This window comes from Pholcus phalangioides, unplaced genomic scaffold, assembly GCF_987345545.1.
Source record: "Pholcus phalangioides strain wild (caught in Gottingen) unplaced genomic scaffold, Ppha-v1.0 ptg000014l_1, whole genome shotgun sequence".
Taxonomy (NCBI): domain Eukaryota; kingdom Metazoa; phylum Arthropoda; class Arachnida; order Araneae; family Pholcidae; genus Pholcus; species Pholcus phalangioides.
In genome coordinates, this window is record NW_028301607.1 from 7,373,222 (window position 1) to 7,390,630 (window position 17,409).

Below are 17,409 nucleotides of genomic sequence, written 5' to 3' on the forward strand. Positions count from 1 at the left end.
ATTGTGTTCTTAATTTTTTTCATTAATATTAAACCATGTTTTTTTCTTTATGCAATAATTATTGAAAACTGGTCACAAATTTCAATCAAAAAATTATAAGTTGTGTTTTTTTATTTGATAGGTGACGGCAGAGGTTCTGGTTAATTAATTTTTTTACATGTGTATAATATAATACTGTACTGCACAGGGCCGCCACTAGATAGTTTGTCACCCGGGGCAAGCTGAAATTTTGGCACCCCTTGCCTGGAGAATAAGTTAAAGGATGAATTTGGTGGCCCTTCTGGTCCAGCGCCCAGGCAGCAGACCCTCCTGCTCCCCGATCCCCCTAGTTACGGCCCCGGTACTGTATAGTTATTTTCGATACTTTCTAGAAATCATATTTTTGCTGATAAAACATTTTATTTTTACTCATTTATTGGTTTTGGACATACGTAACTAGAAAAGGCACCATTTTTTCATGGCGAAAAAGTTTACAGAACACAGACGTTTAGAGACCGGGAATGACTGCGAATGCTCATTTGATCATTTTTGTCGCACCACTGTCATTTTCTGCGCACGAGGGCTAATTAGACCAGGACCTACAATTAATTGCCGATTCCGAACGGCAGGCTTGTTTTTTCATACTCATCGAGAGGTTGGTGCACTAACCCCTTGATGGGGGACTCCCTGCGGTAGCAATTTTTGCTGTGGTCAAGTCGCCATTTTTTGTTGTACCCCTGCGTCAGGAAAGTTTTCTGACAAGGACGAACTGGGTATCGAACTCGGGGATCATGGTACTTAATTAAACCATTGAGGATGGATGCTTTATTTTGTACAACTCAAACAACTCAGATGAACACCCTATGATTCAATGATTAGGATCATGATAATCTCAGTAAAAGCATGTATCAGAGTTATCCAAAGATGATGTCACTTTCCTCTATTACTACCCAGCTGGCTGATGAGAAGATAAATCCAGGGGAAAAATTCAACTGTCCTTGCGGGGGAATCGAACCCTCGTTCTCTAACTTGGCGAGTGAGTGCCATACACCACTAGACTTCAAAGGCAACAAATATTTCAATCTTGAAAGACTGAGATATTAGTTGCCTTGTAGTATAGTGCACTCACCCAGCAAGTGAGATTACATGAGTTCAATTCCCTGCAAGAGCATTTTGAATGTTTTTCTCTTTCCTAAATATATCTTCGCATCAGCCAGCTGTTAAAAAGATTACATTATGGATAGCAAAGAGTGTCATCATCCTCGGACACTTATTTTTCTATAAATATTCAAAATTTGTTCAGAGTTCTGTAGAACAGCCTTATAACTATCAAAGGTTTCGCAAGAAATTTTGTTGGGAATCCCTGCTCTGTGGGATGGAAAGTATCAGTGGTTAATGCATTCGATCAAACTGGGGGGGGGGGGGGGTGTGGCTTGATTGTCTATTGCTTGATAAACTGGGATCAAAATGAAGATAAAGTTGTACTCAATGGGGGTGATGAATTCATTGAAAAAATAAAACAAAAATAAGAGCGCAGAAACTTAAGATATGATTTTTTTAAATTGACATTAAAATTGTACAGAATATAAATACAAAAACTATCACAGTTACTGAATGCACACAGTCCGGGCATCTGCATCATCAGTTTCAGCGATTTCCTCTTTTTCATTGCTTGCACCATCATCTCCTTGCTCTGTCCACTTGAATGCTGAAATTTAAAAACGAAACGAGAACTAAAGGCTTAGTATACTAACCACAGATATCAAAATGGACATATATGATGAGGGCTGAAAAGGCAGTAATTGTCTGGTGTACTGATTTGGCTATTTCATCTATAAGATTGCAGATAGCTCCCGCAAACCTGAACAATAAAGTGATCAAATGAAAATAAGATGAAGTTATAAAACCCCAACCCCGGCCAAGAAAGCCAAAAGAATTGACAAATAGGAACTGCTGATGCCTCGAAGGAGTAAACTTTATTACAAACTATGACAACACACTTTCTATTGTCACATTGGAATAACGCTGCCATGTGTTCAGAGTTTTTGCACTTAGATTTCATGACAGAAATGCAGTCCATAAGATGATGTTCACAAAACTAAAGGGGAGTGCATTTCTTCTACTGCCAAATTTGGCAGAAATGGATTTATGGTGTAGAGCAGTGGTTCTCAACCAATGCACCATGGAACTATGTGCCTCTACATGGCCACTCAAGAACAATAAATTAAATCAGTAAGTTGATATATATATACAAAAAATATGTCTGCTGGTTTCTGCCATAGAAATAAAATACTTAAAAAGGCTCTGTGAGTCACAAATGTTGGGAACTGCTGGTGTAGACAATCTTTTTTCCCTGTCAGAGCATATAAGGAAATATTGACCAAATCTGGGCTAGGAACTCTGTGGCAGCAACATGGTCTGGGAACTGGCCCTTTCCATTTAATGTGGCAATTCTCGTCTCTTTCGAACAGAGAGAGAGAGAGATAGAGTGTGTGTGTGGTTTGACGAAATACGAGTGAATGAACTCAACTGGGCAGCTCTAAGCCTAAGGGGTCATTCAAGTATTACGTTAGCAGATTTTCAGCCATTTTTGACCCCCCCCCTTCCCCCTTGTTAGCAAAACACTGACCCCCCCCTTCCCCCTGTCAGCAAAATTTCGTCAGCAGCTTAGAATATTTCATATCTTCAAAAAGGGGTGGTTGATGACGTAAGCAACCTTCACACCCCTTCCTGTCATCAAAAGTCAGCAAATCCGAACCCCTCCCCCCCCCCCCGCTCAATGCTGACGTAATACTTGAATGACCCCTAATACAAACTTATTGTAACATTTCTTGGGCAAGTTGAAGAGCTTTCTCTTTCTTTTTTGCAGAGTATATCAGTCTATCACCACAGGCAATTTAATACTGAATAAGTTGTGCTGGAAGTGTGCATGTGCAGTGAACAGTCTGGTCTATGAATTTTTAGTGCTGCCACCTATTTCTCAAACTAGGAGTGAAGCATGATGATTGAATATTTGGACTGTTGCACTCTATGGCGAGACTGAATTGAAGGACTGATTGAATGCCTAGTGAATGAGCGCCAGGACTTCGCCACTAGACTAATCCTGTTGCCAAGATATCTTCCAGCCCAGCTTTGTGACACAGTCTGGAACACTTTATTTTATGTCAAAAAGAAAAAAAACACAAAAGTTTTACAACATATTTTCCCCGGACAATTGGGTACTGTTGCAATTCACAAATTTTGAGGTGATTACAGATGAGATGGGGTTGGGAGTTGAAAAAAAATTTCTGGGTTTCGTTAAGATGGATGAATGTACGTATATTAGGATAGAGGTATATTTTAAAAGCAATGGGAGGGGGGGGGGCATGCCATCTCACCTGTTGTTTTACACTTGCCGTACTATATACACAAGGTACAAAAAAAAAACTGATTGTGATCGAATGCGAGAATGATAGACAGAGCCATAGCATACCTTCTTGGGAGGTGGGGAGGGGGGGCAAACTTTTTCTTATCTCCCCTTGAAGGGGTTATCATCATGCAAACTAAGTGTTAATTTGATTGTGGGACCCTAAACGACTGTACAGGTTCCTCGAGCATAGTTATGAGCCTGTTCAGACACCTCTTTAGAAGTGAAACTGTATCCTCTGTGGCAATAGACCAGAAAGAAAAGCATGTCTATCAACATGGATTATTTTGGATGGCTTCCTCCGGGGGAAGGGGCACCACTTGGTTAATAAGAAATTTAACTTGTGCCTATTTGTTATTTTTTGTCAAGTTCCGGTGCATGTGTAGTCTTTTCTCTGATTTGGCTGACCAGCCAAATTTTTACAAAGAAAATCAGTGAGAAACTTGCACCGGGCAATTTTTATTGAAAAAAATTCATGACTTAAAGGATCATGTTTAGCCTCCATTCGTCTGTTAAATCTAGAGCTGTTCAAAAATTAAATTTAAATTACCTATAAAAAAACACGCCTAAATATTTTAATGGTAAATCAAACACACCTTCTTTCTCAAAATGGATTTCTGAGAGGTATAATCCTTCCGCTGGTGGTAGGAGAGATTTCTTCCATTTATGGGGACTTGGGTCATCTAACATATGCTTGATATCCTCAGGGCACAAGAAGCCATAGCCAACAGCTAAAAGGGTTCCCACCATCTTTCGGACCTAGGATTCAAAAAATATACCAATAGAATTGAGAAGCAGGAAGACGCTCAATGAGTAATAGAACACAAATACAGTGAAACCTTGCTATAACAATACAACAACTAATCCCTCTACAATAATATTTTTCAAATCATATTTGTAATTGCCTATAGCCTAATGTTAAACTCTTCTCGATACAAGATATCCTTTACTATGATAAATACCTCTATAACGATATTTTTAGGCGATTTCAAAACTGCTGTAATAATATCTTTTGTATTTCGCTCAAAATCATTTTCAACATATTTTTTAATTCCTCACCAGTTTTTCTTCTTTAGAAAGTGTTCAACAACATCAGTATCTTACACTATCCACCTTTTGAAGTGCTAATGAAATCGTCATGAATATACTTTTCGTGTAGTACACAAAAGTGTTGTGCGGTAAACTATCGTACAGGGTGAAACAACTAACTGAATTTTGTCCATCAACTAATCAATTACCATTTTTTGCTGTTTGAATGGTGTTATTATTCCAGATGTAATTAACATCACCGATCTGGGTATTCTTATTGATGAGCGGCTCAGGTTTTCTGAACATTATTCAGCAGTGATCAAAAAATCAGATGGAATGCTTGATTTCATTCTTAGGCTAGGATTACACTATAATTCATAAAAGTTCATTCATAAAATTCCAAAAATACAACCAGTAAGGTAATCGATTGCATTTGCTAGAATGTTACTAATGCTCTTATTGGTTACATTTTTAAACTTTTATAAAAGTACTTTTATCGACCTTTTATAGTGTGATGCCTGCCTTAAAAAGGTCTCTTCGCATTCTCCTAACGCCATTATTACACTTTTACGAGGCTTAGCTCGTTTTGGACTGGAGTATGCTATAATGTTTTGAAGACCATGCCTACAGAGAGACACAGCAGGATCGTAACTAGGCCGGGGCAACCAGGGCACTACCCCTGGGCCCCGAGCCAAATGGAGGGGTCCAACAGAAAGTTTAAATTCGTTTTGCATAATAGTAACCCTTTCAAGAGGGAGGCTCCAAGGAAAAGCCTAGCCAGCGGTCCCAAGAAGGCACACTATGGTCTTCAGATACAGACTTGGTTGAAGGGGCTGCAGACAGAGCCGCAACTAGATATTTCGTCACCCGGACAAGCCGGCATTTTGGTGCCCCTTGCAATGTAGAAGAAGCAGTTAAAGGGTAAATTCTGTGTCCCCTTCTGGTATCCCAGAGGGCATCAGACCACCTGCTCCCCCCCCCCCTAGTTGCGGCCCTGGGTGCAGAGAAGAGCTATGCGCATACTCTGGTTGGTACACAAGGCTTGAGCTATGAAGAGAGAGACTTGATTTCTTGAATATGTTTACATTGGAAGAATGCAGGTGTTGGGTTATCAAAATGTTTAAAATTTTCAACGGGATGGGGATAGAATGGACCATTGCCCCGACAAGGGGGACATCAGTATAGATTGGTAAGGGGACAACTCAATGTTTTAGTGCACAGGGAATTTTTTCTCTAATAGGGTTGTGAATAAATAGAATAGCTTACCCCCAGGGGTAGTAAATTCTAACACAATTGACACATTTAAAATGAAATATGATAAACATATTGGAATGAATGGAGAAGTTATCCATAGTTAAATGAAACAACCATAAGTTTTTATGGGCAATTTATTTTATCATCATTATCATTTTTCCATTGCTCTTATTGGATTGCTGTATTATTGATATAGTCTAGATATCTCATTGGCCGCTGTAGTGGTCGAGTGGTCATAGTGACGGACTCGCATCGCGAGGACCCGGGTTCGAGCCCCACCGTCACCACAGTGGTGGTCGGCTGAAGTTGGTTTTCTGTGGTTCCCAACTTCGAGGCGCGAATGCGAGCCGATCTCCCCGTTAAAAAGTCTCGCCACAGAGAGCAACAGTCCTACAAACAGTACAAATATTCAGTCACTACACATCACTCACTTCACTTCTTAGATATAGATGGCAGCACTGAAAAATCATACACAACACTAGATACGCACTCAGACTGTTAGGTACACGCACTTACACTTCCGGCACAACTCACTAGGTAGTAAATTGCCTATGGCGATAGACCTGAGTTGTGTTCGGTTAAAGAAAAAGAAAAAGATATCTCATTGATCATTTCTGTCATACCACAGTCATTTTCTGCACCCGAGGGCTAATTACACTGGGACCTACAATTTATTGCAGATTCCGAATGGCAGGCTTGTTTTCTATACTCATTAAGAGGTTGGTGCGCTAACCTCCTTGATGGGGGACTCACTGCGGTAGCAATTTTTTCTGTGGTCATGACGCTGTTTTTTGTTGTACCCCTGTATCAGGAAAGTTTTCTGACAAGAACAAACCAGGTATCGAACTTGTGACACTTCTAAACATCCTTTGGTATTTTAGACAAGTATCTTATCAAACTGGGATACCCCCTAGTTTAGATATATATTCAACATCCATATTTTTTATGGGCACCTTTTTTTTAGTTGTTGGGCATTTTGTCTGTTGTGGCCTTTTCGTTTGTATAAAACACTCATAAATGCATTTTTTGGTGATATTAACAATGCCAATTCAGAAGAGATGCCAACAACAGAATAAATTTGGTTGGTAAACTTCTCTACTACATTTTTCCTTGGTTCGCAGAGTATCATTATATTGAAGTTTCATTGTATTTGAAAATCAATCAGGATCAAAAATTTCCATGTGATAAGCAGTGGTGAAAATGAAACAAAAGTTGAACATTCACTATCCATTTACCTGATGATACAGGTATGAATTCCCTCTGACATGAAATTCCCACATGTTGATATTGCCATAAAGTGGATCAAACCTTGTATTAGCATGATCTTGAGATGGCAAAAACTTGAACTCATGTATGGTCCTCGTCGGATCTTTATTCTCTCTTTTGATGTACTTCCCAAATGTGGTGAAGTCATGAGTGCCTACAAAATGCCTAGCAGCTTCATTGATTCTGTCTGGATTCAACGAGCCACTACATTAAAAAAAAGATTTATTAATAAATAAGGAGACATTACGAATACAAAATGAAGCTATGCAAGACATTTTGAATAAAATCTACACCACAGTAATGACAGACTCATAACTAAAGCCCAGACAGTGGTGGTATTGAAAAAAATGTCCTTTATATTGTATCTCTTCTGAAATTCTTTGACAGTCACGACATCATCAGATGAAAGCAAGCCTTCGATAAAAGCTTTTCTGTAAAATCACTTCATATTTTCAATTATGCCCTTGTCCATAGACCAGATAAGTGGAGTTGTGTTCATTCACTGGGAGAAAGAGGCATGTTATTTTGCCATCATCAATTTTCACAAGAGCCCCCCCCCCCCCCCTGAGATATGCAGTAGGTGCAGTCACACTGTGCCTTATGTTTTGAAGGAGCCCGGCATGTGATTAAACAATTACAAATGGGAGAACAGAGTTAAATGTTTTTACAACAATAAAACAAGGTAGCTGTATTTTATTTGAAAAATGATACAGAATATTCCAAATAATGCAATAAATAAACTAAAATTATTTATAACACTAAGGAATCTCCCTCAATCATTGTCTTCATGGGCTTCAGATCTGGCAACAGTGTATAAAATTGAGAAGGTTCTGAGGGTCTACAAACACTTAATTTTTGACATGAAATCTATTCGTAACTGCATTTTTCCTAAGTTAAACTGGAATTGAAACAGAGGTACATTACGGCCCTGTGATTGAGTGATGAAAAGAGTAACCCAGAGCATGTGCACTCATGTGATTGATCAAAAGAGTGAGCCAAATAGTACGTACCTGAATGATCAAAAGAGTGACTTAGAAAGTGAGGGACCAGGTCAGTGAGTGACAAAAAGAGTAACTTAGAGTGTGTGCAAGCATGCAATTGATCAAAAGAGTGACCTAGAGAGTGTGTATGAGAACAGTCTAAAGAATTTGTGAGAATGAGTGACCTAGAGAGTACGCAATTATGCAAATGACCAAAAGAGTGATTTAGAGGTAGACGTGACAAGGGTGGGGTCAAGAGAATTAAAATTTGAGGAATGAGTGGTCAAAAAATGAAGGGCTGTGAAATCTGTATAGCGCACGTGTGGCGAAATCATAAATACACCTCTGATCAATACTCACTGAACTATGTGACACCGATCTTTTTCGAAAATTGGAAGGAATGCATCATAGCCTATGGATCTATAATTAAATGGCTTGAGATGAGGCTTAAGAAGAGCAGTTCGATATATGTAGCTTCGCCAAGCAGCAAACTTTCTAACATGGAATGAATCGGGAACAACACAAGTTTTTGTCACACTGTGTGAAGTAAAAATGAAGTAATAGAAATATCACATGAGTAATACAAAAGCACATTTGGTGAAACAAAAAAATATTTGAATGCGGAAGAAATGCAATCAATGGTACAAAAAGTACCAGACTTCTTGGTGTTTTGTTAAAATCCACGCATAAAAGTCAACTCACATTATGCTATGTTCCGATGACTTAAGGAATTCATTCATGTTTTCTGTGATGAAATGAGGTTGAAATGTTTCACCTTGAATTTTATGCTCTAGGTCGACATGGATGACGTTCATGAGGGCATGGACTCCTCTATCCGTTCTACTGCAGGTGACAGTCTCTGGATCATTCTTTGGTCCCAATGCACGAAGCCCTAACTTGACAGAATGAGATAAAGACCTGAAGATGTTAACAAATACAAAATAATCAACTTGAAGCATTTGGCCGAATAAATCGTCTATGTTAAATTTTGCAAAATCTTTTTTTTGACTGAATAACGTCCCATGAAGCTTCCATTACACGTTACTAAAGCAAGTTCCTACGAACAGATTTAGACCCAACAGATGTAGTTTCTATGCACCTTTACGCAGCTACAATCTATGCAAAAAAAGGTATTTCCACAATTCAGCCATGACTTTCATTGTGCCTCCTCAAAAGTTTAAAAACCACATAGACCGTTGTTTGGCTGAACATTTCAATTTATTTAAATGAACAAGTAAGCTAGTCGAAAAACAGAATTCTCAGAAGTCTTTAAGTTACCTATTAGTGAAGTCTCACCTGTGGGTAACTTGACTGATGGCAAGGAGTTGAAAAAAAAATGTATTGTGTAACAGTGTCTAGTGTCTTCGCAAAATGGCCAGCAAATAATCAGTCACTATGCAAAGTGGCCAGTGTCTAAAGTCAAACCAATGTCCCAAAATGGGCATTTCTCAAAGATGCTAGACTTGGACCATAACATATATACTTACCTCTAAAACACCTTGAACAGTTTCACCAACACAGCAAGGCTGCTTCTGAATACCCCTGGAAACATTTATACAGAAAAAAAATAACAGTTTATAAAGCTCAGGCTTATTTCAATAATTGCAAGTTTTGGAAGTTTGAACTAGAATAATAAAACCAAGGATGATGTCACTGTCCACTATCCATATAAAGTTTTTTCACAGCTGGCTGATGCAAAAATGAGTTTAGGAAAGATTGAAAATTCAACTGCCCTTGTGGGGGAATCGAACCCACAACTCCTCTCACTTGCTGGAGACTACCATTGAACCAGACATCCACCTCATCCATATTCCTCTGCGGAACTGCTAACGAATTGGTACATGTGGGAATGTGTGTGCGCGCGTAGTGAACCTTCTGTGAAGTTTGTTTCTTTGTGCAATGTTTGTTTGTTTGTTGCGCGTAGCGCTACCATCTGCCATAAATTTTTCTAACGATGCATGAAGTGTAATGATTGAATAATATACCGTTATAGGCCTGTTGCTCTCTGTGACGAGACTTTTTAACGGGAAGATCGGCTCACATTTGTGCCTTAAAGTTGAAAACTACAGTAGACCACTAGACTACAAAGACAATGAATCAATCTTTCCTTAGACCTTGTATGCACTAAACGGGCAACATACATGGACAGTCGGACCTAATTCAGGCCAAAGCTCACAACCACTGACACTGGCACCTGATGGCGACTCGACTCATCCAAAGGTGATGTCTATCTCAAGAGTGACATCATCCATGGCTAAGTTTTTGTAGTCTAGTGCGCTCACTGAGCAAGTGAGAGGACGGGGATTCGATTATCCACTTCTCTGCAAGTGCAGTTGAGAATTTCCCCCTCTTTCCTAAATTCATCTTCGCATTAGCCAGTTGTTAAAAACCTTTGTATAGAGCAGCAGTTCTCAACCTTTTATTGATTCACGGCAGTGCCGTCTTAACGCATGGGCCCATCCGGGCGCGTCAAGGGAAGAGGGGCCTCACAGGAATTAAAACCTGTTGAAATTTTCGATAATCTATCAGGTAGGGCCTCGGAAAAATCACTTGGCCTGGGGGCCCATGATGCTTTTAAGACGACTCTGACCCACGGAGCCCCCCTTTCTGGAAAAATTTCTATGGCGGAGCCCCGTCAGCTTATTTATTTATTCATTAAAGTTACTGACTTATTTTTATTTCTCAAAAATACTTATAATTATTTTTTTCAAATTTACTGGGTTTTTTTTTTTCCTTTGAGCGGCCGCGAAGCCCTTGCGGATCACCGGTTGAGAACCACTGGTATAAAGTTCAGTAATAAAGTCGAAATTAATGAATACAATAGTACAAATCGGATTGAAAACGAAAATTATACCGGTATCGTGTCCCTAAATAGCTGAACATCAACATGTAGCGCACCATGTTTGTTTGTTTACATTTTTTGAAACAAACACGGTTCCGGTTTTTGAATATGTAATGATCCAAAAAAAAAATTCATCCCGATCACGGCTGACACCCAAAATCCCTCATCCTTAAGCTGACCATATTTCTTCGAGAGAAATACGGGAAATTGGGATTCCAAAAACGGGACATCTCTAATTATCGCCAAGAACAACGCCAAAAGTTCAACAAGTTGCTAAATATTGCTGAAATCACCGAAAAATTGCAATGGCGGGAAATGGAGCGTTACTGCAAATTGCAGTGGATTAAAATGAATTCGACAAAATAAAACATTCAACAACACAAATGTGGGGAATTAAAGTTCTTATTTGTAGCTGTAATTATCATAACATAATTTATGAGTTGAAAAATAATTTCAATCTTTGACTTCAATAAAGAATTAAAATCCAAGTAGGTGTCATGTACAGTCTGTTCCAATAATAACTGAACGAGATTATCGATTCGAAACTCTCTCTTTACGCTTTCGTTAAACATGCTTGATCCAGAACTGAGTGATCTGTAAATGGTCACCTCATTAATTTGAAAAGAACGTGCCACTCGAGTAATCTATAAATGTGCCGTGGAGCAGCTCCAGAGCTGAGCGACGAATTATCTGTAAATGTCGCGGGCCACTTCATTAATTATATTATATTAATTATTTATTAACATTTTATAATTATTAGTTCATTATCATTCATTAATGTTTTATAATTATTAATTGTTCTTTCATAATAAAAGAAAGAAATAATGAATTATAGTGTAAACCAGTGGCGTCGGAGCCGGGGGGTGCTGTGGGTGCTCACCCACAGTACTTCGTAGCACGGGGCGGAGCACCCACACAATTGACTCAGAAATAAAAATCTCCTACATAGATTTCTCATTTTTTTTCGCAAATATCGAACATGAAAAGAAAAACTGCTTGTTTCTCTCTTATGCGTCTTGAATCTTGCTACAGCCTCTGGTTTCAAAACACATTGATATAATCTTTAGGTGCTGATAAAGGAGCACCCTTCTTTCTCACAATTTTTGCTTGTGTCAAAGATTCCAGGTTTTTGCCTAAGGGATGGAGGGTATCCAAACACCATATGTTTTTGCAGGGGCATTGGAACCCGGTGGTGCTGTGATTGCTTGATCACCCACTTAAACGGAAACCTTTTATTGGTTGCTTACAAAAAAAAAAAAATTCCACCCTGTACGTCTTGTTCTGTCGGCTTGTTTTACCTATACACGTGTCCAGTAGTTATTTGCACTGTCAAGCATCTACGAAGGGTATTTTTGTAGAGATCAGGGAGCACACACTTCTCTTTTATTTCCTCGATTGTGTCTGGGCAAGCGTCCCCTCCTTTGCCTCAGGGTAAAAGCGTGTTTTACAATAAATGAAACTGCATGGATGGGGCGATCCAGACACGTTAAATGACCATTTGAATGCCCCAAGAGAATGCAGGATTTTTTTTAGAAAAATTTGTCTGACTGATACCGACAAATATATGGGGTAATGCTTATATGATCTTGACAGAGCAGCTTGGCCATTTATGCCGTTCATTTTCTTTAAACTGTTCATCTAGATAAGACTACTTCTGCGTGCTTGGACCTTCTTTTTGAAGCAACTAGGTAAGCAATAATTCCATTTATACAATATCAAGTGGTTCTCGAAGATTTGCCAACCCTCTTTGTTCTAGCCATCGTTTCTTCGCTGCCTTCTAGAACAGTTCAGAAAAAAGAAAAAAAAAATAGAGCACGGAACTGATACAGATTAATGTTGTAAACTCACAGCGACAGCCCTAGGAGCTGCGACGCACACTTTGAGAACCCCTGATATTTAAAATTCTTTATGTAAAAAACGTCATTATATTAATATATAGCGAAAGGTTCCCTGCTGGGCAGGGGCAGCTTGGGTGCTAAATCAAGAAGAAAGAGAATTATAGCAGAAAAACTTAGAAAAAATGTTTTGTCTGTCAGAGGCACCAACATGAAGAAAACATTGAGGGGATTGAAAGTAGTCAATCGTCCCGTATATATGGGACTCGAGCCTGTACTCTGTGGGTGGGGCAGGCGAACGTTGCGTTGCATTTTTTATTCATTAATTATTAGGGGCGCTCAGCCCCCTACAGAATTTATTGGGGGTGGGGCTGAAATAGACTCAGCTACACTATTTTGCCGCACCCACAACTTTGAAATTCGATAATTTTGTAACGGTGTTCTTTGTCCCCACAGAAAACTGCCGCCCCCTAAATTTTTCCCGCCTGGGGCAGACATACCCCATGCCTCCCTATAGTTTCATAGTTCCCTCTGATACATAGGCAGGGCCTATCAGTAAAATTCAAGCTATAAATGATTTGCAGGAAAAAAAATTTTTTTGTGCATTTTGTGTGTGTCTAGCAGAGAAATAATACAGCGGCGGCTTCTCAGGATCATTTTACAGAGCTTATAAGCCAGAGGAGCGCCGAAACCATGTGCCACACTGTCGACAATTTTGTCAAGAAGTCTCCCTTGATGCAGGGACCCCACATCTTGGTCTACCCCGCTCCAGGCTAGCTTCTTTCACTGAATCCTAGACCTGGAGTTTTTGCACCTCCTACCTTCTCCAAATGTAAATACTGTGTTTAGTGCAAAATTAAAAACTAAGTTTCCTATTCTTTGGAACAAGCGCCACGTCATAAACTCTAACGTATTACTCTCTCTACTGCACCTTACACATTAAAAGAAAATTTATCATACAAGCCTTTTCGATTGTATCATGCAAAAAAATATTTGTTAGAAAGTGATTGCTAGATGCTCAGAGCTGATCACAATAACATGCAATTTACTTGTTTATTTGAATTCACTCGGAGAGTTTAAAGAATGATGCCCCTCCCCAGAAAATTTGGGACTGGCAGGGAACCAACCCGGAAGCCAGTTTTTCACCTTACAAATTCACTATGCAATGGTCCAGGAAAGTCTGGTCTGCGGGCAGGCCCGTCATTTGGGAGATCGCGGGGCAACGCCCCCCCCCCCCGGCTTTTGAAATACACTAAAAATTGTATATACATACATTGAGTACATGTTCTTTGCCCCTCCTTGGAAAAAGTTGAAATGATGTCTGTTTGTGGGGTCCTGCAGCATTTGGGAGGCCATGGGGGTGCAGGGAATATCTCCCGTAAAATTTTGCGTTACTGACCTTAAAAAAATGATCATTTTAAGAGATGAAAGAATTTAATTAAAATATTATATAAATATTTTCTCTTCGATTTTTTTTAAAACCATCTGTGTCTGCGTGTTCACCTGGAAAACAGCAACGGCCCCGTTGTCCTTTCCCTGCGTACTCTTCTGGAGCAAGTGATTCCTGATGAGGTGTGCCGTGATACCTTCTAGAGCAGTTGTTCTCAACCTTTGGAAGCCCGCGGCCCGGTTTCATTTATTTCCTAAGTGGAAGTCCATTGGGCGGTACCACTTCGGCTTCAGATTCATCATCATCATCCTCATTGCTCGCCCATGAACGACTGTGCGACGGCAAGGTGTTTCTACTATCAAATCGATGGAAGGGGGATCGGCAGACGGCGTTATCACCCGCTGTAGAATAGTAACGTAATTAGTCCTGAAGAAGTATTCCTCTCCAGGATCGACTGTCACCACCGTATTCCTTTCCAGCGATTTGCGGCGAATTCGCCGTTCCCACGTAGATGTACAGTGGTAACATCTTTATTGTCTTCATGGCTCTTACAGTCGCCGCCAGTTTCTCATATTGTAGAAAGTAATGTTCGAGCCCCTCTGGGATTCCTTTATGGCGCTCTTAAACGACTTCCTAGAGAGAGCTTTCTTTCTTTCATAATTACGTAACGCGCGACCTAGGAACTCCTTCACTTTCGTTTCATGTTTACGCATTCGCCGCCGTTAACGCATCACCACCGCCGTATTCCTGTCCGCCACGTATTGTAAAGTGGTGAATTTTTGGTGGAACTCTTTCCTAGTCTGGAAAGGAATTTCAATGAAGACTTGAAAAGATGTGCTGAACAAAATATATAATAATAAAAAAAAAATACAGTCGGGACGGGTAAATAACTTTGCATAGAGGATGCAAAATTATTTCCCTGAAAAATAGATTACGTTTGAAAGACCATAAAGGCATAATAACTAGAAAAATAGATTAAATTAAACGTAAACACAAAGGAACGCATATATAAATAACTACATCTTTTGGTACCGGAGGGAAAAAATCACCATGGAAGCCGTATTAGACATTAAGTTTTTTTTTTCCTTCCGAATAGAACAGATGTGTGGATAGTGAAGGTGCTTTGTCTGGTAGATCTCCAAAGCGGTAGCGTATACCACAGTGTGTACGAGCCACCGTATGAAGAAAAATTTTATATCTAACAGAGACTATCGATACGTCAGCTATTATGTGGAAAAAGTCCATGGAATATCGTGGGAAGCGGGATTCAATCCCTATTCTCGGGGAGCGACAGACGTCATTGGTATCGAGCATTGTTATAGTCGCGTCTACGTACACTGCTACCGGGAAGAGGAAATACGTCTGTATGCGTGTGGGTGGTCACATGATTATTCCTTCAAAATAAAAACTATTCCAATGGCCGATTTTACAATCAGTTATACATGTATGCCCCCCCCCCCATCACACCATTACATCTTCGGGCATGAATATTTTGACACGACCCAGTGCCCAAGAACGTACCCAAGTACATTTCCAGATCACTTGAGCGAAAAAACACTTCAATGGGCTCAGTTGTAGAGGTACACGTTATCAATGACGTATCGTTACCCAAGTACATTTCCAGATCACTTGAGCGAAAAAACACTTCAATGGGCTCAGTTGTAGAGGTACATGCTATCAATGACGTATCGTTATCCAAGTACATTTCCAGATCACTTGAGCGAAAAAACACTCCAATGGGCTTAGTTGTAGAGGCATACACGCGCTATAAAGTGACCCGTGTCATTACAACTCCGCGGTACATTACAACTTAACTCAACCTTTTTTTAAGAATGTGAAGCACTTCACTGATGTGGAAACGTGTCCCGGACACGCCACAGATTATTTGTGTGATCTGTAAATGTACCGCAGGTCCCTCAAGCAATTTCGAAATGTGCCACTTAAGCAATTTGAAAATGTGCCACTTGAGCAATCTGAAAAGAAAAGCCTATTAACTGATTGTAAAATCGGTCATCGGAATAGTTTTTATTTTGAAGGGATAATCATGTGACCACCCACACGCATACAGACGTACTTGAATGACGCATAAAAATATATCTATAAAATTATTATACACATATATACCCTCGATCGATGGGATTACTAGCAGATGACGTGTGGGTTTGATCAAAGCGTTGCTTCAGACACCGCCAAACATGGCCCTTGCGAGATATAAGTGGTTCGGCTGAGGCCATGTTGGAAATAATCCTACCGGTATCCAGCCCCCCCCCCCCCCGCCCACACACGGCCCAAACGCGCCGCCATCCACCGCTTCGCACGCAAAAGGAAGCCACAGACAGGAAATAAATAGAGCATGACGTTGATGAGTTTTGGTTCAAACATTTTCTTACGAGTGTCCCCACCGATTTTTGACGAGCGGCTTAGGTTTTTTTTTTTTCTAATTCGGAACAGCTGTCGTATGGTCCGCCACTTGGCGATTTTTGGCGCCGAACATGTCTGACGGCCTTGGCGACTCGCCGCCAAGGCCGTCAGACACTACGGACGCCGAGAAAAAAAAAAATCATCAAAAAGCGTTACAAAAAATTATATAGAACTTCAAAACCAAAAACTGGAAGAAATACCAGTTAAAATAACAGTTGTTTGGTATACAACGTCACCAAACAGTGCTTTCAATTGTGTTGCCACTCGCATGATTATGTGAATTTAACATTAATATCTATTTATAAACATTACACAGAAATATTTCCAACTAATCCATAAGTAAAAAATATGTGATTCAAGGTTATTTCTATGCGAAATAAGTATTTATTACAGCAGAAACCTCATTGTTTACATATTTTAGGCCCTTTAAATAGTACTTCCGGTGCTGGAAATTGGCACTTCCGGTTAACTAAATGAGCTATAACTTCGGTTCTAATAAACGTAGAAACAAAAACAAACCATTTTTAGATTCCTGAATAAATATACTTTCGAATGAGCGAATTAAAAAAAAATTGCTAATTTAAAAAAAAATGGCCGTTTTAACGTAGGTATAGGCCGCCTTAAGTTTATTGAATGGCTTAATTTCAACAAAATAGGGCAAAATCTTTAAAAAACCATCATCAATTTTTGAGAAAAAAAATTTTTTTTTATTAGGAAATACATTTTAAAAACAAATACCATAAAAATAGAGAAAATGGCGGATTTTTTTACCACTCGCAAAAACAAAACCGGTATGATGCTGCCATCTCTGATAGAAAATCTAAATCTTAAGCTATTTAATAGGATTTAAATGATTACTATGCGAAAATTAGTTATTTTTTAATGGAATTTTGAAAAGGTGGTTTCGCTATGGGGACACCGCGCCGGAAAAAGATTAAGACGGCCCTGCACGCGGGTTGTACAAACGTGGCCCTCCCGGGATATAAGCAGGCATACTGGAAAAAAGC

General features: G+C 39.6%; 1 protein-coding gene across 2 annotated transcripts; it reads right to left on the minus strand.

The window, feature by feature from the left end:
- Positions 1-1,520: 1,520 nt before the first annotated feature.
- LOC149078061 (tRNA pseudouridine synthase-like 1) lies at positions 1,521-10,839 on the minus strand. Of its 2 annotated transcripts, XM_089241650.1 has the most exons (7): positions 10,769-10,839; positions 9,402-9,456; positions 8,617-8,810; positions 8,275-8,451; positions 6,904-7,138; positions 3,982-4,144; positions 1,521-1,687 (listed from the first exon to the last, which is right to left on the minus strand). In XM_089241650.1, the coding sequence occupies exons 1-7, from the start codon at positions 10,813-10,815 to the stop codon at positions 1,587-1,589; spliced, it is 972 nt and encodes a 323-aa protein (XP_089097776.1). In that variant the 5' UTR covers positions 10,816-10,839; the 3' UTR covers positions 1,521-1,586. The 2 variants fall into 2 exon arrangements, with proteins under 2 accessions (XP_089097776.1, XP_089097777.1); XM_089241651.1 differs by lacking the exon at positions 10,769-10,839 and having other exon boundaries at positions 8,617-8,806; positions 9,402-9,457.
- Between the last annotated feature and the right edge of the window lie 6,570 nt (positions 10,840-17,409).